Source organism: Lynx rufus, unplaced genomic scaffold (assembly GCF_022079265.1).
Source record: "Lynx rufus isolate CCGP_SWC_20201006 ecotype Redwood Valley unplaced genomic scaffold, mLynRuf1.p SCAF_24, whole genome shotgun sequence".
Classification (NCBI taxonomy): Eukaryota; Metazoa; Chordata; class Mammalia; order Carnivora; family Felidae; genus Lynx; species Lynx rufus.
This window is the reverse complement of record NW_025814839.1, coordinates 12,998,611-13,025,977: the sequence shown is the minus strand read 5'-3', so window position 1 is coordinate 13,025,977 and position 27,367 is coordinate 12,998,611. Positions and strand designations below refer to the sequence as shown.

Here is a 27,367-nt window from a genome sequence, read left to right as displayed (position 1 = left end):
CAGAGGGGGAGGTTGGAAGGAACGCGAACAATGTCTAGGCTTACGACGGACCCTTTGAGAAGTTGCCCTCTGCGGGGCGGAAGCGGGCTGCGGCAGCGGAAGTTCCCGCCCCCGCCCCGCCTCTGCCCCCGGCTTGCGCGAGCTGGGTGTTTCCTGCCTCTTTCAGTCCGGGTTTGGAGACTCCGGCGTCCTCCGACTTTTCATGGTAGGGAGGGCGGTGCCCACTACCTGCGGGCTCTGGGCGGCCGAGAGAGCTCGGCCGAGGCTGAGTAGAGGGGGAAGGGGCCGAGGGGGGCGGTTGCGTTGTGGGCAGTCGCGAAAGGGGAGAGGCGGTTGGGGGATTGGAGGGGGGCGAGGCCGGGGGTGGGGGAAGGGCTCTGGTGGATAATTGTATGTGTGTGTTTGGGGGTGGGAGGGTCCCTGGCTGTTGGGGATCGGGAACGAGCATTTGGACTTGGGAGAGTAGATATGTGTGTGGGTGAGTTCGGTTGTCTGAGTCCTGAGTGCTCATTGGAAGTGGGATTGGTTATCGTGAAGAGAACAAAGAGGGGTCGTCGAAGATGGACGTTGGAGTGGAAAACGAGGACGGGAGGGTGTTGCGAAAGAGAATGGTTAGGTTATGAGAGAGCGACGTGGGCTTCCTTGGGGGCGGAGCGTTTGGGGTTTTTGGAAATTGTGGCTGGAGCACCTGGGTGTCGGGGAAGGGGCGAAGGGGCTTCCAGGTGCTTCTGAACACAAGGGTTGGTGAAGCGGGTGAAAGAAGTCGAGGGAGCTGGAGGGGAGGGCAGATGTGCATCCAGCGCCTGAAGGAATGCCAGGGGCCTGAGGTCAGGGTGTCTTCGCCACGGAGTCCAGCGCCTTTAACTGGCGCCTTGGTACCTATCTAGTCACTTCCGTTGGGACCCGAAGTGGCCACACCTAAGGAGCCGGGAATGGATGTCAGTCACCCAGCTGTGCGAAAGTTTCTGTTTGCATGTGATCTTTCAAGGGTCTGTTCCTCAAATAGCTCTTTGGCCTTGGCTGGGAATGACTAAAGTCCAGCTAGCTTTTACTTCTTTGCTAGGTCTTTAACTGGAAAATGCAGTCTTTAGAGAAGATAAGTTTCAAGGACCCTGCTGAAGAAGACTTAGCCATTCTGTATCTAACTTTACTCCATTTTATGCAAAATAAGGACTGCCTGAAGGGGGAAAGGCATTAATTAAACCAGTGGTTCTCAAACTGGTCTCTAGACCAGCAGCAGCAGCAGCATCACCTGGGAACTTGCTAGGAATGGCCAAAATTTCAAGCCCTACCACTGACTACTGAATCAGTGTGGGGGGTTGGGCCCACCAATCTGTTTTAACAAGCCCTACCGGAGATTAGTGATTTCTTGATTTGGACTATGTAACGAAAGGGGCCTGAGTCAGAGGACACGTATAGTTCTGATTATTAATCTTCTCCCCCCAGAACTGGGGTTGGCAATCATCTCTTCCTCACTAGATCCTTGAGAGAAATCGGCCAATAGTTTGCGTGACACACAAAGGAGGAGAATGTAATTTGGCACAACGCTTGGAAATAGCAGCTGCCCTATAAGCAAGTTTTGGATGCAAAATAATGCTACCGTTATCGGGCCGCCTTAATTTAGTTTGGTGGAAATGGAACAGCAGACTTTCTTGAGTTGTAGCAATGCCTTTAGTTTGGGGGAAATTTTATAATTAGCTTCAAGACAGTGACTTGAGATCAAGCTGGTTAAAGGAACCCCTTAGCCCTGTGGCTCTTAGCTCGGGCTGCACGTTAGAATTACCTGAAGAGCTTCTTAAATACTGCTGAGCTGCCCTTCCTCTACTCTGATTAATTGGCCTGGGGTGAAGCCCAGGCACGGTGCACCCAGGTGACTGTAGTACAGCCAGGGGCTGGGACCTCTTAAGGAAGCTTGAAGGGACAGAAGGGAAACAATGCCAAGGACCAGGTGCCAAGTACTTTAACATTACCTGAAGGTTATTATGAAGATTATGCCCTTCACTTCATTTTACAACTTAGGAAACTGAGAGTCAAAAGGCTTGTCTCAACCTCACACCGGAAGTGGTGGAACAGAGCCTGTAGCCTAGGTTCCTCAGACTTTTGATCAAACTTTCCACGTGCCTGTTTCCCCCAGCATACACACACAGGGGACACAGTTCCACAGAGAACTGCGGGGAAAACATCCAAGGGTCAGGGAGTTGGTGCCTTTTTTCCTATTGTACTTGTCTGGGGGGGCCTCTTTTCAAGCCAACACTTTTCCCCCTTGGGCTGATTTTTATTTTCTAAGCACATATACAGTTACTTCCTGTCTTTGGCTCCGAAGCTGTGAGATTGGGGCCGGCTTTTGCTTATGATGCTTTGGTTTATTTTTACATGTGGTCAGAATTCACTGGGCCAATAGAACAGGAGGTTGGGGAGCTTCTCCAAGGTGATGAGGTTAATACAGACTAGTTAAGGCATACAGAACTATTTCAAGCAGTGGGTTGTAGTCTTAGCTGCACATTAGGGGAGTTAAAAAAAAAAAATTCTGTTGCCCAGGCCACGCCCCAGATCAGTTACATCAGAATTTACACGGATAGGACCCTGCTGGGTTGTTTTGTTTTTTTTGTTTTTTTTTTTTTTGAGTGGAGAGCCACTGTTCAGAATCCGCTACAGGAGACTTAGAGGAGGTGGGAAAGAGAGAAGCCTTGACTTCCCTAATTGGGTTCAACTTTTCTGATGGAATACAATTGGTAACCAGTACCTCAAGTATGAATTCCATCTTTGTTTCTCACAACCAGTTTTGCTGTCTCCTGCCCCACCCTCCCCAACCTCATTAATGATGGAATCAAATCTTTGAAACAAGGGAAAAAGCAGGATCCCAGGAGCAATGGCTGGGGAGTCTTCGGTAGAGAGGTTTGCTGTGAGAGGCTTTTTGTCTGCTGCTTTGTGTCCTTAGCTCGGTGCAGTGTGGGCTCAGGGACGAGAACACAGAACCATTTAGCCAAGGGCCTTTCCTAGTACTGAGGTGACTGACCTTTGGAAGGGTGGGCTCCAGGAAGGTTTGGAGCTTTTTTTCCTGTCTATTCTGGAGTCTCAAGGCTAGATCAGGATGGTTTCTGCCTTTATCTCTTAGTGATTCAGGTGGGTGTCCTTAAAAATGGGCATTGTCTTCAGAGAAGATCATTTGAGACTTTGAGAGCATTTTGAAATAATCATAGTGTGAGTCTTTGACGTTTGAGTGTTTGCTCTGAGCCAGAGACCGTGCTGAGTGCTCTCTGGCATCCCTCACAGCAATCCTGGAGGGAGACACTACCGTTGTCCCTGTTTCATAGATGGAACTAGACTCCAGTGACTCGCCCACAACTGATCAGTGGCAGGGCTGGGTGCTCAAATTCAGGCGTGATGTCCAAACCCAAGCCCTTAGCCACACATTGCCTCCCATCTATTTTCAAAGCTTTCTTTTTTAATTCGTAAAGAAGTGGGGGGGGGGTCCTCAATTTACATGTTGTAGCTGTATATATTTCAAGCATGAATGTTGATAAAATCATGGGCTCAAGGCCAGACAGGACTTGCCCATGTCCTTTACTTGCTCTGTCACTGACCCACCGCCAGTACCAACGCATTTTGGGAAGTGACTGATCTTCTCTGGGATGTGGTATCCAAATCTACAAGGTGGAAATAACGATAGTTGTCTTCCAGCATTGTTTAGATTTTAAATGGTTGTATGTGGTGGTAGAGATGAAAACTGGTATCTTCTGGGAGGGAGGAGTGGGAAAGGCATGGAGGGGCTTTCTGGAACCATGAAAATGTTGTCTGTCTGGATCCGAGTAGTGGCTATACAGACGCATATACTGGCCCAAACGCATCAAACTGTGCACTTCAAATATGCTTTATGGTGTGAAAATTATCTTTGAAAAGGTATCGGAAGTAAAAGTACACTGCAGTCTGCAGTATACTTAGACTTTTTTTGTCTGTTTCACAGTAGGTGCCTTACAGAATGCCAGATCATTTCCCAAAACACTTATTTTTGTGTAAATTACATCTAAAAAGGTACTTTAAAAAGTATTTCAATTTTGGGCAATTTTCCCTAACTGCCCCCCAGCCTTGCCCCCAAACCCCACAACTATAAGCCTTCATTCCCCCCACTCCCCGCCCTAGGTCTTTAAAGTTTTTAGAAACTCTTTATTCTCATCAGCTACTTCTATCATCCCATGGACAAGAGTTTTTCTGGGAAGAATGGTTGGTGATAACCATTAGTGTCAGGTTTCTGGGGACTGATTTCAAAGGAAAGCTGGAGGGGAGGGGTCCCACAGAGACCCCAGGTGAGTTAAGCTTGAGGTTCTGAAAACGTGCCTCCTTATGATATATTCACCTGATGATGCAGGAATGCTTCTGGAGAAAACACTTTTCTCTCCAGAAGCCCGTTCTTCCTGTCATTCTGCAGGGCCCTGACATGAGTCCTCCAGTGGGTGATTTCCAGGCCACTCTTCTGGGGGGGTGGGGGTCGAGAGGGTTGGTCATTGCCTGTGCTATTACCGATTGATGGACAGTGGGTTGCCCCTCATTAGCCCCTTCTCCTGTTGAAAAATAACATTTGTATTTTACCCATCATACCTGTAATCCATGTTAATTGTGGGAGATCCAGAAAAGATAGAAAGGCATAAAGAATTTTAAGAAATCCTTTTTCAGGATCAGGGTATAGTTTTTTAAAGTTTTGTGCTGTCAAAACCCCCAGGAGTTTTGACTATATGCCAGTAGTCAAAATTGGCTTTCTCTCCTTATTGCTATGAGGGAGAACCACAGAGCATCTCGGAAAGAGGATTGGGGCTTGCCTTGGGTGATTTGGGGGAGGATTCAGGGAAGTAGGGCTTTGCTTGATATTGAATGCTGTCAGGAGGGAGGGTTAATTCTGTGACTGGGTCTCAGTAATTCCTGTTTTGAAGGTGGGAAGAATGGAGTGGGGCTGAAGCTCTAACTGGTAAAGAAGCAGCGGTGAGTTGCCTCAGTCAGGATATGGGGATGTTTGGTCATTTTTGTGTTTGGGGCAACCTTCTTGTTTTTGTCTGCGTTCACGCATAATTATGGGGTAGTCTTGTTTGTGCCTCGATCCATCAGCCACCGAGTGGCCTCATCAGATGGTGACGTTCTATGAATTGTTCACGTTCAGTGCGAACCTCACGGCCCAGATAGGAGTGCCAGGCCAGGTTCTGCCCGTCAGGCTGCCTCCCCTTTGCTGTGCCCCAGATCGATCAAAGAAGATTCAGCCCACTCTTGGACACCTCCTGCCATAGGCCTTTACCTGTCGAAGAGATGTTTTCTTTGAGTACACGGGTGCCAGGTCCCAGTCTCCTTCCTAGGCCTGCTTAAATCAGTGCAGCCGTTGCTTTGAGATGGACACAAGAACTGGCAGTGCCATTAAGGAGACTGTCATCAGATCTGGCTGTTTTGGGAGGTGCTGGTACAGGAAGTCTCTATTTTGCAATAACTTTATTTCCAAGGGTTTTTTTTTTTTTAATTTTTTTTTTCAACGTTTATTTATTTTTGGGACAGAGAGAGACAGCATGAACGGGGGAGGGGCAGAGAGAGAGGGAGACACAGAATCGGAAACAGGCTCCAGGCTCTGAGCCGTCAGCCCAGAGCCCGACGCGGGGCTCGAACTCACGGACCGCGAGATCGTGACCTGGCTGAAGTCGGACGCTTAACCGACTGCGCCACCCAGGCGCCCCTATTTCCAAGGGTTTTTAAATACCTGTTTCATCCCCAGAAACACTTCCCCCTCTCCCCCCAGCAGAAGGTGTCAGGAGTGGTAGTTGGGACCCCACTGAATTCATAAAGGCTAATTTCACTTGCAGTTCAGCTGAAAGATAGCACTTTCTGCCATCCAGTGGCGCATGGCAATAAGGAGACCGAGAGAGACCCGGGCAGTGCTTCAAGCTGCTGTCGGATGTGCCCCGGGTGTTCGCTTATATGAGGAACAGGCGGAAAGGAAGTCCGCCCACCTCAACAGTTAGTGGTAAACTCCTGCTCACGGGTCAGCAGGTGAGGTCAGTATACGAGCTCTCTGGGTGGGGTTTGGGGCAACCAGTACCCCACCTCCCACCAGTTGTTGCTCTGCTGACCTGTTCGGCCTCTAATTTTAAGACAAGCCAGGAATCCGGGTTTTTCTGTGAACTCGCCTGTGTCGTCAACTTTCAGAGCAATCTTGAAGTTTTAAATGCAGTCTATAATTGGGCCAAGCAAAACACACCTGGAGGCCAGTTTCAGCCCACAGGCTGAAAGAGGTAAACCGGGCCGGGTGCTGTGACCCTGGTGACCGTTTGTCTTCTCCACTGGCAGGAAGAGATGTCAGGAGAAAGTGTGGTGAGCTCAGCGGTGCCAGCGGCTGCTACCCGCACCACTTCCTTCAAGGGCACGAGCCCCAGCTCCAAGTACGTAAAGCTGAACGTGGGCGGAGCCCTCTACTACACCACCATGCAGACACTGACCAAGCAGGACACCATGCTGAAAGCCATGTTCAGCGGGCGCATGGAAGTACTCACTGACAGCGAAGGTAAGCCTGCCCCCCAGATGCTGGGGACGTGCTTGTGGTTGAGGGGTCATTCGAGTTCAGAAGGCCAAAGTTAAATGGCAGTTGTGCTCGGCGTTCTCTCAGTGTGCAGGGGGCCTTGGGAGCGTGTAACCGGGAGAGCAGATGTAGTCCGGGTGGGGCGGGGGGTGTGGTGAAGGAGGGTTTCCCCAAGGAAGTGACATGTAAGTCGAGATGTGAAGGTGGGCTGGGGTCACCTGGGTGGGGACTCACAGTCTTGACTTCGTTGTTGATTGCCTGTGTGACTTTGAGAAAGTCACTTCCCTCCTCCAGGCCACAGCTCTGTGGCTGGACTAGCAGCCCTAGTCGGTCCCCTGCCAGTTCTCAAGCGATGATTCTGTGACTTCAGAGTGAAACTCCAGTGTGGGAGAGGCATGAATGTGTTCTGTGGACCCTTGTCTTCCTGGGATGGGGGCCTGACAAAGACAGACCTGGATTTAGGATCTCGTGATCCTAACGCGTGGTTTAACCTGTTCTCGTTTCCCCATTAGTGATACCCACCTCATGGGGCTGTTGGTGCATGGTATTCAATAGATATATATTCCGTGCGTGTTTCTTCTTCTTTTTACCTTTTTCTCATGGAAAGTCACGTTGGTAAAAGGGAAAGAATTCTTTTTTTTTCTTAATTTTTTTTTAATGTTTGTTTATTTTAGAGAGAGAGAGAGAGAGACAGAGCATGGGCAGGGGAGGGGCAGAGAGAGAGAGGGAGACACAGAATCCAAAGCAGGCTCCAGGCTCTGAGCTGTCAGCACAGAGCCCGATGTGGGGCTCGAACCCACAAACCGTGAGATCATGACCTGAGCCGAAGTCGGATGCGACTGAGCCACCCAGGCTCCCCAAGGCAAAGAATTCTTTAAAGCGACCTCACCGTAACTGTTTCCTACCCACCTGGAACAATCCAAGGGCACTTGGCAAGGGGGGACATTCTTCCCTTGGCTGGGTTCACGGGGCGGATCACATGAGGCTCACTTTTGTGGCTTGAGATTGCTTAGGACCTGGCTGGACCCTCCCTTACCTGTTTCTGAGGTTGGCTGCTGTGCCCATGCCCCTGCCTTGTGGGGGCGTTGGTTCCTGGGAAGGTGGGCTGGTTTTGCTACAAGTAGGTGGGATTGGGGACTCTAAGCCTGGCGCCCAGAGTGCATCCTCTGATCCTAGGAGGGAGGAAGCTTGAGCTGGTCGCTAGGGAGGGTGATTCCCCCTGTGTCCTGGAGAAGGCCCAGCTGCAGGGCTGGAGGTTCTGTTTCGCTGAGTTTCCTGTGAGTTTGGGTTTCTGGCCAGGCATCAGGTGAATGAGGTTGGAACCTCAGAGCTTTCTTCTGTGTCTCACCCAGAAAGCTTGGATCTTTTTATGAGTGGGAGGATCCCCTTTGCTGTGCCGCACCCAGCACTGCCCCAGGAGTATTTGTGGAGACTGAGACAATAGCGCCCCAGCCGCTGAAGGAAACAGACCTTATCTGAGAACCCAGGATTGTTGTAGTTTTTCTTCCGCCCTACCCAGTCTGGGGGGGGGGGGGGCTCAGGAAAAGCAGCTGAGTCGCTTTGGAAGTGAAGTTGGAGCCTCATCTCCTTTGAAAGCCCTCGCCTTGCTGGCCTAATGCCACGCCGTGGAAGAGCCGGTCCTCCAGCTCTTCGATCGCCCAGCTGGGAGAGATGCAGGGACAGCACCGGGGGGGTCCCACTTCCAAACAGCTGCTAGAGGACGTCCTGTCCCCAGTGCTTCCTGGAAAATCCAGCATGTTCAGGGAAGCAGGGCTGTCTTTGATACTCTGATCTTGGCCGTTTTCACAGAGCTCCACTGGCTCTCCAGCCCCCTGCCTATCACGAAAAGCTCATAGCACTGCATTTTAAAAGCTATGGGACAGGGGCGCCTGGGTGGCGCAGTCGGTTGAGCGTCCGACTTCAGCCAGGTCACGATCTCGCGGTCCGTGAGTTCGAGCCCCGCGTCAGGCTCTGGGCTGATGGCTCAGAGCCTGGAGCCTGTTTCTGATTCTGTGTCTCCCTCTCTCTCTGCCCCTCCCCTGTTCATGCTCTGTCTCTCTCTGTCCCAAAAATAAATAAACGTTGAAAAAAAAAATTTTTAAAAAGCTATGGGACTTAAAAAAAAAAAAAAAAAAGGCTACTGAGTTCAGGGCATGCTGGCTCTTACCCTGGGCTGTCCTTGGTTTGCTGCGGGCCCAGCCCCCTGGCCAGGGCACCTGAGCACAGCAACCTTTATAGGTCACCTGCCAACTTTGCGTCTGGTCTTCCAGCCCGCGCTGTGCCGGGCAAGGCGAGTCCGTTGGCCCCTGGTGAGTACACGGCACAGCCTGACCGGGGGCCTCAGTGTTGCCCTCAGATACACCATTGGGTCTACAAACTGGGATAAATGTCCTGCATCTCCCAGCTTCACCCTGGGCTTCAGTGAGATTTGCCACAAACGGGCCAAAACATCAAGTGCAGCTCGGTGAGAGCAGCGGATCCAGCATTGTGTCCTGCTGGCTGAGGAACAGGGACTCCAAAGGCACAGAGCAGCAATGTATTGAGCTGCTAGAAATCTCTGAAGGGTGCTTGAGAAACTGGTTGCTCTTGGAGAGGACCTGGGGCCCAGGATGGGTGGTGGACTCTCTCCCGCTTCTGCCTGTTGGAATTTTGTACTGCTCAGTTCCTAAACGGGGAGGCTTGGAGTGAGTGGATTTGGGTGTTGGAGTGAGACAGATCAGGTTTGAGTCCGGTAGCAGTCACAGCTAACGTTGATGGAGCCGTTTCTGTGTGTATCGGGCACTGGGCTAATTTAGGCTCGTTTGTCATTTACTGGCAATGGGACGTTGGGCGGGTGACTTTCTCTGAGCCTGTTTCCTCAGTTGTGAATGGCAGTGCTTTTCAGGATTGCAACGGGAGTGAGAGAGGACATTAACATTAGAAATTTCTTGGTGGAGTGCCTGACAGTTGGAAGACTCTCTAAATGGGCGCTGTTCACTCTCGCTTCATCCCGCCTGGGTGGGGTGTCCAGGTGCGGGGAGGAGCCCTGTAAGGGGCTGTGGAGAAGCAGGTCTTAGCGGTGCCTTGGGGAGAAGTGGCCTGCCTCGGCCTTGGGGATGAGTGTTCTGCACCTTACGCCCAAAGGGTGGCTTTTCTAAGACGGCCAAGACTCTGGCAATGAGCAGGCCTCTCCCACACTCCTCCCCAGAAAAGCACAGTTCTTACAGTGCCGGGATTTTTACCTGATTCCTTGTCAACATGGATTTATTTGGGACCTTGCCTTAGTAAGAGTTCTGCCTTAGAACTCGCCTGTAGTTAGTTGCCTATTTGGTCCCTGTTGCTTGGTACTGTGCTTCCCCCCCCCCCACCGCCTTCCCCCGTGGTTTCTGGTCTCTTGCTAATATTCTTGGAATGAGGGAGTGTGTGAACCAGATTAAAGAACGGAGTCATTAATCTTATTATCAGCACACGTTTCCTTGAAAACCAGTGGGGAAGTCAGGTGTAACACGTGGGAAGACCGTAGTACCTCGTGGTTTCCCTGCGATCTCCATGCTTCCTGCCTTAAATTAGAGTTCTGAAATACGGTGAGAGCTTGTAAATTGTGATTAATAAAACAAACTCCCTCATGCCCCTGATGAGAAGTATTAGGGTCTGGGAGCGAACGGTCAAAAAAGAATTATTGAGACGTCTTTGGCGCGAAAAAGGAAGTTTTATTAAAGCACAGGGAGCTGCGCTGGGATTGTGAGGAGTGACCGATGATATACTTCTAAGTTGGGAGTGGGTTGGGGATAGGGTAGGTCTCTAAGGAATTTGGAAGGAAGGCTTCCAGGACCTTGAGGGGCTAGCTGGTGTTAAAATAAGGTCATTGACTACTATCTAGCAAAACCTTAGTTATGAGACCCTTCAGATGTATGTGCATCAGTGGGCCATATGCTTGGAGACTGATTATTAACATATATTTGGGGGGCAGAGATAAAGGAAGTTTCCAAATGGATTTTTTTTAAGTGTATTTATTTATTTTGAAAGAGAGAGAGAGAGTGTGCCCTCGCACACAGGTGGGGGAGGGTCAGAGAGAGAGGATCCCAAGCAGCCTGTGCACTGTCAGCACAGAGCCCCACGCGGGGCTCCAACCCACGAACCCATGAGATCGTGACCTGAGCCGAAACCAAGAGTCAGATGCTTGACTGACTGAGCCACCCAGGCGCCCCCCAAATGGGTTTTTACATGTTAACAAAGACTTACACAGGATCCAGGAGGTTGGGCTGAGGTCAACCTAAGGTTGCCATTTGCCCCTAGGCAGCTGAGCTCCTGAGGGAAGGTCACCCTGTCTCCAGTACGTGTCAATGGGCTGCAAGTTGTAAGGAGATTTAAGTTTTTCTACGTTTCTTTTGCCTTTGTTCTCCACATCACCCCCACTCAGACAGGAAAGAAAACATTGCCTGGGCCGATGTGGCCTCTGTACCTTTTTGTTTGCCTCTCTCCCTTCCAGAGGTAACCACTGGCCTGACTTTGGGGTCAGTAGGTGAATTTCAACCTTGGCCGCGTAGTGAGTCACCTGGGAGCTAAATCCTGCTGCCTGGGTCCCCACCCACCCAGAGAGCCAGATGTACTTGGGCAGCTGTGTGGTTGGGGCGTTAGGGCTTGGAGGGGCTCCGCAGGGGAATCTACTGTGCGTCTGGTGGTGAAAGCCACCGATGTGAATGTGTAGTGAATGCCTCTTGCTCTGCAGTTTCTGTCCCCAAACAAGGCAGAGTTGGTGTGTTTTCCAACATTATATAAGTGGTGTTACGTCGTTTGTAGCCTCTTTGCCTTCTTAGCATTATGCTTGTGAAATCTAGCCATGAACGATACGTAGCTCTAGTTCAAATATTGGTAGTTGTGTTCCATTTGGGAAATATACTGTAGTTTATGGACCCGAATTCTGGCCATAGCTGTTCAGACTGCTGCCAGTGTTCACTGTCAGGAATATTGCCCTTCTCAAACACTCTCTGGCATGTGTGAGCTTCTCCAGGGCAGCGCTTCCCAGCCTTTGCCACATCATGGCACACAGAGAAAGTCATATTCTTATTGTGGTAAATAAAAAGGCTCTAGACCCAGGGCTACAGCATTTAAGATCTTACCCGCCCCTGGGAGCTCTCTCCTGGAGCTTATTCGCAGAAGGGGAATCCGGGAGAGCATCCTTGGCTTGATTAGGTATTAGCTGTTGTGCCGATTTACACTCCCCACAGTGGTCTGAATTTTTGCCAACACCGGGCACGGTCGGACCTCCTAATTATTGCCGATCTGACGGTTATGAGCTGGTGCTGTGTCATTTTATTTAACGTTTCCTAATTTCTAGTCCGTTGAGCATCTTCTTATGTGTATTGGTCATTTGTGTTTCATCGTTTAGCTGCCTGATTGCATCTTATTTACACATTTTTCTGTTTGCCTTTTTTTTCTTACTGCTTTGTGAAAGTCTGTATTCTGGATCTCATTCCTTTGTGATTTTATGTTGTAAATATCTTCTCCAGTCTGACTTGTGATAGCATTTTTACATTGTTTTTTTACATTTAGGTCTTCGATCTACCTCATTGGTGCTCAACCAGGGATGATTTTGACCTCCAAGTGACATCTGGCAATGTCCAGAGACCTTTCTGATTGTCACAATTTGAGGGTGGGAGCTGCTGGCATCTGGTGGGTAGCGGCCAGCGATGCTGCTAAATACCCAGTGATGCACAGGACAGTCCCTCTGTAACATAGGATTATCCGCTCCAAAATGTCGCTAGTACTGAGACTGAGAAACCCTGCCCCAGAGATTCTGGTTCAGGAATGGGACAGCTTCCTGGAATCTGAATATGTAATGAGTGCCTCAGGTGATTTATGAACAGGCAAGTTTGGGAACCCCCGAAATAGTATAAATACCTTAGGATGCTGAGAAGAGGTTGGTGAAGCCCCAGAGGTGGGGGGCAGGGAAAGGAGCAAGAAGCACTCGGTGTGCTGGTGGCCAGCACAAGGAGGCAGACCTTGTCACCCAGTCCCCTGTCCCTGAGAGAAGCCTTCCCCTGCTCACCCTGAAAGCCACGCAGACTCCCACGGGCTGGACTGTGCCCCCTCCGGACATTGCTACTGCTCTGTCCTCCAGCAGTGATGAAGAGACGCGTAAAGGGCTCATTGTCAGAGACCTCATTTGAGTGCTGCCAATAGACCCAGCATTGTGCTATGTGTCTCCAGTACATTCTCTCATTGTGCCTTTACACCAGCCCTGTGGGGTGCCAGTTTTAGGAGAGGACCTGGAGGACAGAGAGGTTCGGTGAAACACCTTTGTCATCCAGCAGGTAGGCGGCAGAACTGGGTTTCCGACACAGGCCCTTGCTGTTAGCCTTCGGGTCGTGCGGCATCTCCCAGACCATTCCAGAGCCTTCCGGTCTGCGCCTGCCTGTTCTGCTCTTCAGCCTTGCCGAAGGGCCCCCCGACCCCAGGCCGCCCTGACTGGTACAGCCTTCCGCGACAGCCTGTGTGCTCCGGGGCGTCAGCAAAGACGCCCCACAAGCCAGGAGCTGCTTGACTTCCATTGGCTTTTCTACATGCCAGGCATTTGAGCTGTTTCAAAGGGGGTGGATTCTGGCTTTGAAAGCAACTAAAATATTTTAAAATCAAAATGCTAATTGAAACCTCATGGCGAGCGCGCCTCGCTCCTTTGCCCTTATTTGTCCAAAGTATGATTCCTTCACCACAAGCATTTCCTGACAGCATTCTTGAGCTGGCGCCCAATGTCACGGTCTGTCTCTTCGTTTATGGAAACTCCGGACTGTCACTTGGATAATTGATTTCAGGGGCCCCTGCTCTTGCTGAGCAGGCTAAGTTGTCCATGCGTCAAAGGCGGAACGTGGACGTTTTCTTCCCAGAATCGCCAAGTTAAACTGGTTGCCGTTTCCCTGAAGACTGAGATCCTGCGCGTCTTCTCAATTGGTGAAAAGGAGCTTTCCTGTGAATTTCTTACTTGTTTTTTGTGATCAAGTCCTGCATCCCCAACTTGGGAATGTCCCTGAACCCCTCCGAGTCTCTGTTGTCATCTATGGACAATGCAGGGGACTGAGCCTCCCTCTGAAAGATCTGTTGGGAAGATAAAATGATCTTTCCACACCTTCTCTGCTCCCTGGAGGGAAAGCACTTGATCCAGGGTAGCAGGTCGTAAGCCGATGGCCTGCAGATAGGTCTTATTTGCCCTAGCGTGGATTAGTGACCTTTTGCTTCACTATTATTTACAAATCAGGAGGTTTCCCAGAGAAACCTGCATTCTGGCTTCTCTTGGAATATCAGAGGCTCCTACGGCCCTGGGCCCACGTTCCTGCCTGGCCATCTCTGCCGGAGTGAGGAAGAGCCTCCCCGTGCTCTGTCCCCAGGGGCAGGGCACGTGCTCTCTGGTCAGCCTCCGGCCCGGCCCACCTACACTCACTCGTGCTGCTTGCTCCAGGCCCCCGGAGGCGGCCGAGCTGCATGGCAGATACCACATCCGTGCTTTATTGTCTCAAATGTAGGAGGAAGCGGTGGGATGATGTCCAGCGGTCACTGTCAGGGTGCTGTGATTTACCATGCCTGCGAACGCCTCTTCCTTCCTCGAGGCCAGGGTTTGACTCCGGGCCACACGCTTGCACTGTGTTTGCCACCCTGGGAAGGGCTCTTCCCGCTGCACTCCGGAAACCGCAGCTGTGTGGAAGTGTCAAGTGCAAGCGTCTGGAGGGCAAGACTGGACCTTTGACCGAAGGGTCGGACTGAGGAGTTTGTAGTACGGGAATATGGAAATGGCCTTCTTCCCAAACTCGCCTAGCGACTGTGGCGAATACCACCAAGTGGCGCCCTGAAACCCTGAGAGCGCACTTGGCACGGCCAGGTTAGGGAAGGGGTGGTGGACAGACCTGTGACTCTGGATATGAAAGAGGTGTCTTTGCTGCTCTGGGCTTTTGTCTGGGGGCCAGAGGGGGACTTGGGCCGGGATGCCATGGTGTTAGGAGTGAAAGTGTGTGCGCCTCTCCCAGACTGAGCGACAGACCCGGAGGAGGGGGGCATAAAACTGCTGGTTCCCGCCTGAACCCACCTGCCCCGTGCATTGGCGTCCTCGCACCTGTAATGTGGGACAGGAGACCGAGGGAGACCCCTTGCTGGGGCTGCCCTGCTGGCCTGGGGGAGGGGGCACTCCTCTACTGGCTTCTTTCTAGATGCCCTGGCTTCTGTCGAGCCGTACGAGTCGTACCACATCTTTGCTTCATCCCAGCCTCTCCTTTCAGTCGCTCCACTCCCAGGTTCTGGTCTTGTTTCCTGCTGCAGTTTCCACCCCACCCCACCCTGCTCCAGGGTATTGGTGTTTCTGAAGATGAGTTGTGGAAGCCTGGGGGTTCCTAGTGAAGGTATAGCAGGCCGGTGCCCGGACTCGAGAGGCCATCGAGAAGCCAAAGAAAGGCTTGCCCGGCTGGCCCCAACCCCCAAGGGTGTCTCACCGTGCCTGGTTCTGGTCAGCAGTCGGCACGTTTTGCCATAGTTAATGAAAGCGAGTTCCGTCTCCCCATGTTACACTCGGCTGCCTGGGGCAGGGTCTGTCGGGTTCACCGTCTCCTCTGCAGTCGCTGTCACTAGCCAGTAAGGGCCTGTTTGGGGAGTCGAGGGTGGAATGTCCCATGGTGGTGCCGGGGGGGCGTTGGGGATCCCTCTGGGGAGTCAGACGTTGCCGTCTTTTGCTTCCTTATTTGACAACTTGAAAGCATTGTAGAAAGAGGGAGTAGGTATTTTTACCTCACGCTTTTCCCCAGTCATTGGGGTGTGGTCATTTGGACCCATTTTATCCAGGTGTTGTGCACTCTTGGGATGTCCAAGGCACTGTCTAAGGGGTTTTTGAGGGTACTTTAGAAACCCACTTTTAGGCCCCAGGGGTCCTGGCATCCAAAAGAGCCCAGGAGCAGGTGAGTCCGTGGTTGGGGTGGTCTCCAGCCAGCAGGGCCTGGAGACCATTGCAGTGCTTCCCAGGCAGGGCTCGGTCAGCCCTTCGCTGACCGCTGGGCAGGTGGGGCTACAGCCCCCTCTGCGGTCCTGCTCTTCCCTGGGAGGCCGAGGGAGCCAAGAGACACCCAGTTCTCCTCAGCACCTTCCAAGAGACGAGTGTCCGTATAACTAGGCCCTCCCTTCATCCTCATGCCGCCGCAGGCTGGATCCTCATCGACCGGTGTGGGAAACACTTTGGTACGATACTCAACTACCTTCGTGACGGGGCGGTCCCCTTGCCCGAGAGCCGCCGGGAGATCGAGGAGCTGCTGGCAGAAGCCAAGTACTACCTGGTCCAGGGCCTGGTGGAAGAATGCCAGGCAGCCTTACAAGTAGGTATCCCCCTTTCTCCCCATAAGGGTGGGGAGGTGCTGGGCCCACCTGCCTTTTTCATTTTCCTCCTCTACAAAATGGGGGCAGTTCCTCCCTCACTGAGACGTGTGGGTTCACAAGTATCCCTGGAGCTCCTCTCTCCTTGGGTCAGGGACCCCTTAGAGGCTTCCCTGTGATGCTCAGGCCACCTAACTGTGCTCAGTCGCCATGGTGCTGGGTCATCTCGTGTACATTGAAACCCGTCAGTACTGAGCTTTGGGCTGTAAAACTTGATCAGTTTTTTGGACCCATCTCGGGACTTATTCTCACCCCACCAGTCACTGTTGGGAGCCTCATATAATCTCTGCAGACTCAGACACCCCTCACTCCTCAGCTGCACCTGGGTTAGGATCATTGGGGTCAACTCTGGTGATAGCAAAATCCCTGTAAAACCAAAATGCTTCTAGACATAGCCGGCGGCCATTTATTTCAGGCAAAATTCCAACATGGTCGAGGATCAGAAGAGTTCCTTCATAATGCCACAGGAATTGGATTTGTATGCACGAGGCTCTTGTTTGTGCCTCCCTCGGGCCACATGTCTTCTGGCCCTCCGCTGGAGCCGTTCCCATACGGCCTGGCTCCTTGGCGATCTGTTGTTTCCACGTACCCCCTCGACCTGCGAGTCTGTGAACTCACCGTAAATCTGACTGAATGCTGTAGCCTTCACTTTCGTATTTTTATTTCATTTTTATGCCGGTTTAATGTTGGTTTATTTTGCGAGAGAGCACACGTGCATATGTGCGTGAGAGAGGAAGGGGCCGAGAGAGGGAGAGAGAATCCCAAGCGGGCTCCGAGCTGTCAGTGCAGAGCCTGACTCGGGGCTCAACCTCACAAACCGTGACGTCATGACCTGAGCCGAAGTCAGGAGTCGGATGCTTAACCGACTGAGCCACCCAGGCACCCCTCGTTTTTAGGTTCGTTAAAGTAATGTGTGTACATCGTATCTTTCTCCTCTGTTAATTCTTTCAACAGTTCTATTTACTTTCTTACGCTATCTATTGACATCTCAGTTTTCAATGTCATCTGCTGTTGCGAGACAAAAATTAAATTTTTGCTCATGCGGTACCACCAACCACTACCAAACTTAGGTACCCATATTCCTTCTCCAGTTTTCCAATATAGTGTTTATCACAGCTTTGGTTAAATCAGTATTTAGTTTACGTTGTGATGTCTAAATATTGTTAACAGTTGAGCCACAGAGTATACAGTGAACATTTTTATTGTGCAACTTTTCGGTTTGCCAGAGTTAGTGACTGCCTCATTGTTTTGTCTGCTTGGTTTTCTAAGTACATATCTCTAGTTGATCCCTAAATGGTCAGAAAGGTCGGTCTCCTATTGGCGTGTTTAGACACACCAGCGAATCGGTTTCATCTTTGTCTTAGAGACACGCCCTCCAGGTTCCCTTTCTGTGGTTTCTGTTAGTCTGAAGTTAAACCTCTAGGACTGACCTCCTCCCAGTTTCTGTCGCTTTTATCTTTCTGTCCCACTTTCTCAGAGGTTTTCTTCAGTTTTATCTTTTCAACCCTTCTGTTGAACTTTTCATTTCTACTATCATATTTCTAATTTCCCAGAGCCTTTTCATGTTCTCTGAGTGCTCTTTCTTCTCTAGAACGCTGATCTTATTTCATAGGATTCCGTATGTGCTCTCCTTCATCTGATAATACTATTTGTAGTTTTCTTTCTGCTGCATTCATCATTGGGCTCCTTCCCTTACTTTTTCTCTTTGTTTTGGTTTCAGTCTCACGGTTGAGAGGCTTTCCACATATAATCTGATGATCTTGGGTCTGTTAAAATTCAAGAGTAGAGTTCTGAAAAGCTGTGTGTGCAGTGCATGGGTGGGCCTCGTCCAGTGGGCTTCGTCGGTGGATGAAAAGGCTTTTTCCGTGGGAATCCCCAGTGTCCGAGTCTGTAAGCCTTTTCCTGGATGGATCAGCTCCCCGTGGAGGAATCCTCCACTCTCCTACCTGGTGGCTAGAAGCCTGACTGGCGGCCTTCTGCCATCTGAGTAGGGGAAGGAGCTGGGAGCTGGGGCTCACCGTTTAGTGTGTCGACCGCTCGCTCAATCCCCTTGTTTTTAGAAGAGTGGCTCAGCCCTGTCCTCACCCATACAAACCACTCCACGAAGATAGACCTTTCTTCTCCCAGGGGAAGGGGATGTACTTGGGGCGTCTCACCGGTGTTTCTGCTGACTGGTTAGCAATCCTCTGCTCTGGCCCTTTGCCCACCAGCCTTCACGGGTGTTCTTTGAGAACCTCTAGGATTCTTTCTCCTCGGTTATTCCTCATTTGCTTCCCAGGCTCAGATTTTTGACGGCTGACCTCCCCTCTCCCATCCTTCTCCGTAGGCTTATACTTTCTAAGTTCTTCCACGGTTGTTGCAGTGGGGTTTTAGGTGTTTCTACACAATCATATTCCATCCGCTGTGTTTAGAGTTTATTTTCAAGTGGCTCCCTGGGTGGCGGAAACATGTCCTCGTTGTTAGGGTTTACTGAGTGCCCTGACCAAAGAGCAGAGACTTCCTAGAGAACTCGACCCTTGGCCGTCCCCCTCCCCTTCCCCCTGATTCACTGGTGGTAAGAATCCTCCTCTCTTCCCGGCACTGGTGGCCCACCTTCCCTCGCCAGCACCTGTCTTTACCCAGCAGGCCAGCTTAAACAATCCACTGCTGGGCAGGCCTCCCAGGCTGAAAGCGTGTTTTGTTCCAGCAGAACAAAGATACTTATGAGCCTTTCTGCAAAGTTCCTGTCATCACTTCGTCCAAGGAAGAGCAGAAACTTATAGCAACGTCAAATAAGGTACGTTGGAAGCACCCTTGTGGCGTGTCTTTGGCTACCGAAATCATGAGTAAGTTTTGAAATTGAAACCTATAGAAGTCCCTGAGCAAGGCCTGAGAAGGGGTGAAGAATGGGAACCTGTTCCCCTAGAATGGGCTCCTGCAGTCTCCCTCCCCACGCACCCACCCCCGCCGCCCCCCGCCAGCCTGCAAGCTGTGCTCAGCTGCCTTCTGGGCCTGGTGGCAGGGCCCAGCCCCGCGGGAAGCCCACGGTCCTCTGTACCTCCGCTCCAAGTGACTCTCTTCTTTCTTTTTTAAAACAACCTGCAGCCAGCCGTGAAGCTGCTCTACAACAGAAGTAACAACAAATACTCGTATACCAGGTAAGGTGTCAGCGATAAAGGCCACCCACCCTCGCCAGGAAAGCTTCTCACACGGGCCAGGCCCGGCTCCTCTTTTACCTTCCAGCGAGGGTGGCTGTCTGTACTGGGAGGGTGCCCAGGGTAACAGACGACGGGAGACTGAATTCACATACACCGTGGCCTTTTGAAGTATATAATTCAGTGATTTTTAGTGTATTTACAGACTTGTTTAGCTATCACCACGTACCCACATGGTGAACATTTTCGTCACCTCAGAAAGAAGCCCATTGTCAGTCACTCTTCACTCCCCGCCACCCCCGACCCTTGGCAGCCGCTGGCCTCCGCTTGTGTGGCTTTGCTCACTCTGGACACTTCATGTAAACGGGATCATACAACACATTACCTTTTGTGACTGGCTCCTCTCCCTTAGCACGTTTTCAAGGTTCATCCTCGTGGCGTGTGTCAATACCTCCTTCCTTTTTGTGGCTGAATAATATCCCATCATTTGGATATCTCCTGCATCTTGTTGATCCATTCATCAGTTGATGGGTGATCAGGGTCGTTTCCGCTTCGGGGGGGCCATCGCGAACGCTGCCGTGAGCATTCGTACCACATTCGTAACACACGTGTTCTGTGTGGTCAGAGGTCTTCGTCTCCCTTGGGTGTACCTAGGAGCCGAATTGCTGGGCCCTTTGGTAACCCTAGCTCTAGTCATTTGGGGACCTGCCAAACTGTTTTTCCAAAGCAGCTGCACCATTTCACATTTCCACCAGCAATACATACAGGTTTCTAGAATGCCTTCTGGCTCTTGGGACCATGTGTTCTCAGTTGAGGGGGTATAATGAGGTTACTCAATACCCAGAAATTGACCCAAGATGAAGAGTCTCCTTTGGACAGCTCTGTCCTGCCACTCGTGGGGCTCCCTCCACATTCCCCACCTGGTGCCTGTGCACCCACAGGCGCCAAGTTTTTCACGTTTCATCTCCGGCAGAGCCCAGCTAAGCGGCTGTCCTGGCAGGCTGATTGAGAGCGCAGGCTTAGGGGCTAGAGCCGTCTCTTTGGAGGCCTGGCTCTGGCATTCTTGGCCTTGGGCAGTTACCTGTTTTCTCTGGCCCTCCCATTCCTTGGTGGAGCAGTGGGGCCTGCGGGGCCCTTCTCCTGGGCTCCTTGGGAGGTTGAAAAGGGATGTGGAAACAACTGCAGTTAGTACCAGTCTGCGGTCACCTAATCAAATGCTCTTTTGCAGCAATTCTGATGACAATATGTTGAAAAACATTGAGCTCTTTGATAAGCTCTCTCTGCGCTTTAATGGAAGGGTCCTGTTCATAAAGGACGTCATCGGGGATGAAATCTGCTGCTGGTCCTTTTACGGGCAGGGCCGCAAGATCGCTGAGGTTTGCTGTACTTCCATTGTCTATGCCACGGAGAAGAAACAGACCAAGGTAAGCCCTTCGGGGAACGGCTCTGGGTGACTGGTCAGAATACGTACCACTTCCCTTTCCCCTTGAGCAAAATAAACCTAAAGAGGGAAAAGCTTTGAAAATGCTTTCCTTGATGCACGACTGCTCATTGTGAAAACATTCATTATCTTTTGGGCCCCGGAGAGTCGCTTGTAGGTCTTGCAGAAACAGAATGGCCTCTCCTTTCTGACGGTGAGCAAATAGGGACAGTCATACTGCACCTAAGTCCCTTGGCTGTAAAGGTCAATTCAGATGTATCCTCACGCCGCTGTGCCCTCGCCACCTGCATCGTCTCCTGTTGGTGACGGGACAGGGCCTGTGTTGTTCCACAGCACCACCATCTCCCACCAGCGTGGCCCCATCCCATCTCAGTCATCAGAGGAACAGTGCTCCCTTCAAGAGCTTGACCTTGGCTTTCTAGTCACAACCTATGACTTCTGCCGTCTGTCTGCCCTCTGACCCACTGACCTGGAGTGGCCCTCCACCCTCGCAGGGCCTGCGTGGCATTCCTTAGCTCCCGTGCTTGTTGGCTTCCTTCTGAGCACACAACTTCCTGACTGATCTGGACTCTGTGGATCTACTTCCGTATCATCCGCTCCAAACCAGTAATGCCGCAAGGCGCTGTTGGAGGTGCGGTGCTCTGTTCGTTGAACTTCGCTCCCTGGAGGTCTTATGCTTACTCTTCTTGGGCTCTGCAACTCGGTTTTCTTCCTCTTTTCAAAACAGAAATCCCCCAGTACACTCTGTCACTTCCCTCGGATCCTTGCTAAGGGAACCCCGATCACCAGGGACCTGCAGGGTCTGCCAGGCAGGTTTTCATGCACAAGACTGTGCATCACCCACTTGGGGTACAGTCCTCACTAAGGCCCCAGGAGCGCACAGTTGTGTGTGATTCTAGAGCTAGCCTGGGCAGCTCTGTGAGACCACACAGTAGAAACCAGAGTTGTAAACATTTTTTTAACTTTTAAACCATTTTGTCATTGGTATTTGGAATATATCCTGAAAGATACATACTAGTTAAAGATAGCCAAGGAGGGAAAACCCCTAAGGTTCCTTTTTTTTCAAAGAGGGCAGGGAGACCAGATTCGCTCGCTTCTCTTTACCACATCAGCAAGACACATGCCTCTTTTCTCCTGTGAACTTTTTTTTAGGGCTGTGAATTCCATCTGTCATTGGCTTCCCCGCCTTGTCAGTTTGGTTTTGTTATATACACGGGTTGCCTTTGTCCTTGGATAATAACAGGACGATCATCATATTAATCTGATTAAGCTTTAAAATACTGACTTTACGTTTTTAGAGTTTAACAGGGAACAAGGGATTCAGAGGCCTCATGATCTGATCCCAACTATTTATAGATTAGCCAACAGGTTCTGGAGTGAGCTTGTGCTTGTGTTTTTGAAATAGGGTAGAGGTGGGGCTCAGGGTGATGGGCCCGGGCCCCTAGCCACAGCTCCCTTTGCTCTGCTGTCGTGTCCCCAGGGCTCTTTCCTTTCTCCAGGAGAAGCACACGCCTGGCTTCGCAGGGGGTCATGTGGGGGCACGGCTGCCCCTACAGGCGCAGGTTCCTTCTTCTGGCCCACGCCTTCGGGACTATGCTTTGGGGCTGACACTCGTATTTTGTTGTTCCAAGTAACTGTACAGATGTTCCTTTTGGGGGTTTTTGTAGAATTGCGATCCCTCTTGGTACAGCATGCCAAGTGCTTTACTAATTCCTTTAATCATTTAACTGTCTTTTGTGGTTAAGCCGGAAAGGGTTTGGCTTGCTGAAATTAAAGTTTAAGCAGATAGTTAATACGTATGCTGTCCATTTGGTTCTTGATTCCGACTCACTAGGGACTTGGTGTTAATAAAGCACAGAGCTGTGCCCTTTATTGGTCTCCTTTGTTCTGTTGTCCAGATGGACACTTCTATTGCTCTGTCTTCAATTTCACGGACTCTTTTCTCTGTCCTCCCCTTTCTGTTACTGAGCCCTTCCAGTAAGTGTGTGTGTGTGTGTGTGTCTTGGGTGTTGTATTTTTCAGTAACAATTTTCGTTTGGGTCTTCTATCTTATGTCTCTTTGCTGAGACCTCCTGTGTTTGCATTCGCCTTAACAGAGTTCACCCTTCCTTGTGGAGATGTTTTTATAATAGCTGCTTGCACGTCTTCATCAGGTAATTCCAGCATCTTGTGGCCTCCTGGACTTGGCATCTGTTGATTCTGTTTTCCCTCAGGAGTTGAGATTTTTCTGGTTCTTCATTGATGACACAAACTTTCGAATTGTATCCTGGATATCCCGAATGTTAGAGGGCTTTTAGATCTTGTTAAATCGTAAAGGGAACGTTGTTTTGTTTTGTTTTGTTTTGTTTTGTTTTTAATTGTTTTAGTAGGCAGTTGACCCACTTGGGTTCAGGTCACAAGTGCCAGCCAGCTGTGGGTTGCCGTTCCAATGACAATCCAGTTTTCAAAGCCCTCAGATCCGTGCTGCACTGAGGGCCAGTCTGTGCCTGTGGCACCGGTCTGGCCCATTGCTTCGTTCTGTGCGTGCTGTTGAGGGACGGATCGGCAGCCAGGCTCAGGCCCAGGAGTTCCTGCACAACCCCAAGCAGCTGCTCTCCTGAGCGCCCTTCTTTCACAATCTTCTGGTGCTGTTTCCCTGGGGCTCCCCTTTTTCAGCCCTCTGACCGGAGACTGGGGCTTCAGTTCCCTGCTCTCCCACACACCGCCTGTGACTGTATCCTTACCTGCAGCCTAACGGCATAAAGAAGCTAGAGGAAAATAGTAGCCCAGATTCACTCCATCCTGATGAGACCACAGTTCTCATTAGAAAGGAAGGTTCCCCTTCAGAGTTTTGACTCCCACAGTCTCCAGCCATTGCTGCCACAGGATTTGGGCAGGGAGGGTTGGGGTGCAAGAGAATGGGGAAAAAAAGGAGAACCGAGAACTTTCCTTCAGTCTCTGGGTATCGGGTGGCCCCTCTGGAGCTCTCTGAACTGATGCCAGTTTCAGGGTCACAGGCTGCATTGACCTCCCTCTGGATAGTACTGGTGGGGGAGAAGGCATAACCTCACTACTGGTTAGAGGCTACTCCGAACTGGTCCCTCCCCCCAATCCGGCCGCCACTATTTCTGTGTCACAGCCCTCAGCCACTGCGTGCTCTCTCTCCTGGTTGTGTGGCCTCCGTGGGAAATAGAGTAGAATGCACTCTCCCCATTTCTCTCAGAACCTCCGAATCCTGCCCTTGAAAGCCAAGTCTCTGTGAGTCAAGTGCCCGGGACCCACTTGTGCAGCCCCACTCTGGTTCATGGCGCCGTAGCCCCGAAGGGTACCAGGCAGTCACAGAGCTTCGCCACGCAGGAGGGGTCATGTCCTTTCCAGCTGGTCCCTGCTCACAAAGAGTACTGCTGCCCTAAAGGCTGCTCCGAGGTGTGGAACAGCTCCACGGGAACAGGTCTGTTGTTAGTAGAAACATGCTGGAAACGACCTAATCGGTTAATTGCGTCATTACAGTCTTACAGCCCCCTGATGGGGAAGGATCGCCTGTGTTAGGGGAAAGCAAAAGGTGAAGTGTGTGTGGTGAGTCACCCTTTGTGTGTTCTAAAGCGTGTGAGTGTGTGTGTGTGTGCAGACGTACCTTTATCTGCACCGTGTCCCTTTTGTGTCCTGTGTGTCGAGCACCGTGTGTAAGTATTGCCTGTTGAAAATCAAAACTACTTTGAAAATAGTAAGGACAGCCTTAAACGGCATCCTAGGGGCCTGAGGGGGCCAGCGGCCCTGCTGGCAACCCCAGGAGGCAGCGGAGGTGGTGGGGTGTGTGTGTGATGCTAACCTACCTGCCTTGTGTTTTGTGGGGGTGCAGGTGGAGTTCCCAGAGGCCCGGATTTATGAGGAGACCCTCAATATTTTGTTGTACGAGGCCCAGGACGGCCGAGGACCCGACAATGCGCTCCTGGAGGCCACGGGCGGGGCGGCTGGACGTTCCCACCACCTGGATGAGGACGAGGAGCGGGAGCGGGAGCGCATCGAGCGCGTGCGGCGGATCCACATCAAGCGCCCCGACGACCGGGCGCACCTCCACCAGTGAGCGAGCGAGCGAGCGAGCCGCCTCCCTCCTCCCTCCTCCCTCCTCCCCTGCTCTTCACTCCGATTCCTGCAGGCTCCGGGAGCCTTCCACTTCCCCCGGAGTCTGGAGATACTTTTGTAATAAGCCAGATGATGATTTTGATATTTTTCGACCAGGTGACTGTCTTTCCCCAGGTGAATGCACCCTTGTTCTTAAGTGGAGTCCAAGGTCTCCCCCTTCCGTGGGAAATGGGGAATCCTTGGAGCCAGGCTTTCTTGGTTCTCGGAGAAAAGTATGAATGGGTGTGAAGCGGACGCGAGAGATGTTGTCTGCAGTATTTATTTTTGTGGGTGTGGACTACCTATTTGAGCTTCGGGGCGGCATTCCCTCGGGGTTCAGTTGGACAGCTCCGAGGGGGATCCTGCCAGTTAGTTGGTGGCCACCAGACGTTCTTGTGAGCATCCTGTGTCGTCGTCCTCCAGCCCAGCACACTGGCTGCAGGTTCCTGTGTGCTATAGACTGGGCGGCCCTCCGGGGTTTTGCTGGAAGCACCCGCGGCGGCAGGATTTTTGCGCCTATGGCTTATTGGTAAATGATTGCAGTTTGTGGCGTGGAAGATAGGACCTATGAGCTTCGTGCCTCTAACTTGTCCTGGCGTAACTCTGGGTCAGGAGCAGGCCTGTTGCCCCCTGGGCTGACGTGTGGTCCGTGCTCATTGGGACCCCGCATGCCTGGCCGAGGGCAGAGCCGTCCCCGGCAGGGAGTGCTGGGGTCCTGGCCCTCTCCCTGATTCCTGCCCCTTCTACCTGGCCTCCTTGTTGAGCAACCCCGTTCTGGGAAGGCCATCTGGCCTGGTTACAGGTGGAGCTCACACCGCTGCTTCCTGGGATCCATTCCTCCTCCTTTGCCCTTCTTCTCTGTTAAGCTGGGCTGTCTCGGGTAGAAGCCCTGCCTTTTGCTTAGAAAGTGGACGTGGCCCGGACTCTTTCCCCTCCCCGAGCCTGGCATCCAGGCAGGAAGACCACCCCCACCAACAGTCTCAGGGCACCCATCACCTGGAGATCCCCTTTTTGTCTTTGCCTCTGATTTTTACAGTATGGAGTGGCCACAGGGAGCAAGAGTTTGAGGCTGTGCACATCCTTTGTGGTCCAGTTAAGTGTGCGTGTTCATGTTTAAGGGACGTGTGCGACTGTGGACGGGGACGTGTGCTTGTGGGGCGCAGGGGGCCCGCGCTGGAGCCCGGCTGTCTGCACGGTTGCTTGTGCAAGACGGACGTTCTCGGTGACCTACCTCCCAGTCTCCTCTGCGCCCACGAAGGGACAGAAGTGCGTTGTGGCTGATGTGGCTGCGACTAGATTAGGTAGAGTAGTTAAGGGAGATGTGAACGTGTGTGACGGAATGGATGGAATTTGTCTGTTTTTCAAGGGAAATGTTACTGTTTTATACCAAAGGTGTTAACGTGGGCAGCCTTTGACACCATGTATTCCAAAAAAAAAAAAAAAAAAAAAAAACGAGTTTATATTTTGAAATGGTTTTTACAGCTTAGGCTTTGCACATACTGCCTTTCTTGAGACATAGGCCTTTATTTTGTATCCAGCAGCAAAGCCTCCAATAAAACTAAAACAATCTTGATTGAACCTAAAAATCATGTACGGGGTCGATGCTTTTTAAACTGTTGTGTGGGAGACTTTCCTACTAAGCCATTTGGATTTTATGAAGTGCACAGGAAAGGGGGCTTAAACACGGTTTCGTAAATATTTTATATACCGTTTAAGTTTTAAACACCAACCCTGGCATTTGGGTTGAACTTTTTTAGAACGTTAAAGCGAGTGTCAGTTCTAATGTTTTCTGTAGGAATGGAAAAGCCATCCTATGAATTGTGTCTTTAAATCTTTCTGTGAAGAGTACGTCTGTGGAACAGTCGGATTTGTTTGGGCTTCTACACCGTCTGAGCTCATGTTTCTGGCAGTCTTTACACTTTTCCTACACTTTGCACTTGTTCATTTGGAGTCTTTGCTTTCTCGGGAACGGAACAGGTTCCCGAAACATTCCATGGTGAGGGAGGCCGTTAGCTGCGGAGCCAGGAGCTGACAAGAAGCGTTGGCTGGTCCAAGCTCTGTCGGCAAACGTATTCTACAAGGAACTGATTTTTATGCGAGCACGAAGGGCAAACCAAGGTCAGTATTTATACTGAAGAACCATCTAAGTAAAAACACTGGCCTAAGATTTGGTAAAGTGTTTTATTACAGTGTAAGAGCTTACAGTTAAAGTAGAACAGCTTTGGGTCCCTTGTCCAGAGGTCCTTGTTGGTGGGGACCGGGGGCCTGTGCCCAAGACAATCCTGGAGTAGCCTCTTCTGTCCCCCTCCCCCACCCCCAGGGTAGCAGGTAAGCAGCCTGGCTGAGGGGCAGGTACCCCCCCCCCCCCTCGGCTTATGTGTGCTGGCTTGCACCTCACAGCAGCTGCTCGGGACCCAAGTGTCAGCACCGCTCCTCCGCCCTCCCTTAGGGCTCCACCCAGCGTCACCGTAGCGCGCCTGTGTGTCACTAACCTTTCTCTCTGTGCTATGAGAAGAAATGCTATAAACGTTAGAAGTAGTCACTGTATGTTGTACAAGCATTTGTGGACGTGTAAAATAAAAGTTACGTAATGCTTCTGTTGAAATGTTTCCTGCGTTCGTTCTGTAGTGTTTGAATTTAAACACTGCGAGGAAGTCTTGGGGAGAAAGTGAATCAGCTGGGGTTGCTACCCCTTTGATTTTAATACTAGGGAGGGAAGGGGGACAGGCACTTCGGCCTCCAGCTGGGGAGCTGCGTCAGAAA

At 51.3% G+C, this 27,367-nt stretch overlaps 1 protein-coding gene across 2 annotated transcripts; it reads left to right on the top strand.

Moving 5' to 3' along the window:
- The first annotated feature begins 154 nt into the window (after window positions 1–154).
- Window positions 155–27,209, top strand: KCTD10 (potassium channel tetramerization domain containing 10). 2 transcript variants are annotated; one of them, XM_047088128.1, is made up of 7 exons: window positions 155–205; window positions 6,319–6,532; window positions 15,701–15,870; window positions 18,618–18,704; window positions 19,013–19,065; window positions 20,291–20,486; window positions 24,342–27,209. In XM_047088128.1, the coding sequence occupies exons 1-7, from the start codon at window positions 203–205 to the stop codon at window positions 24,564–24,566; spliced, it is 948 nt and encodes a 315-aa protein (XP_046944084.1). In that variant the 5' UTR covers window positions 155–202; the 3' UTR covers window positions 24,567–27,209. The 2 variants fall into 2 exon arrangements, with proteins under 2 accessions (XP_046944084.1, XP_046944083.1); XM_047088127.1 differs by having other exon boundaries at window positions 18,615–18,704.
- The last annotated feature ends 158 nt before the right edge of the window (window positions 27,210–27,367 follow it).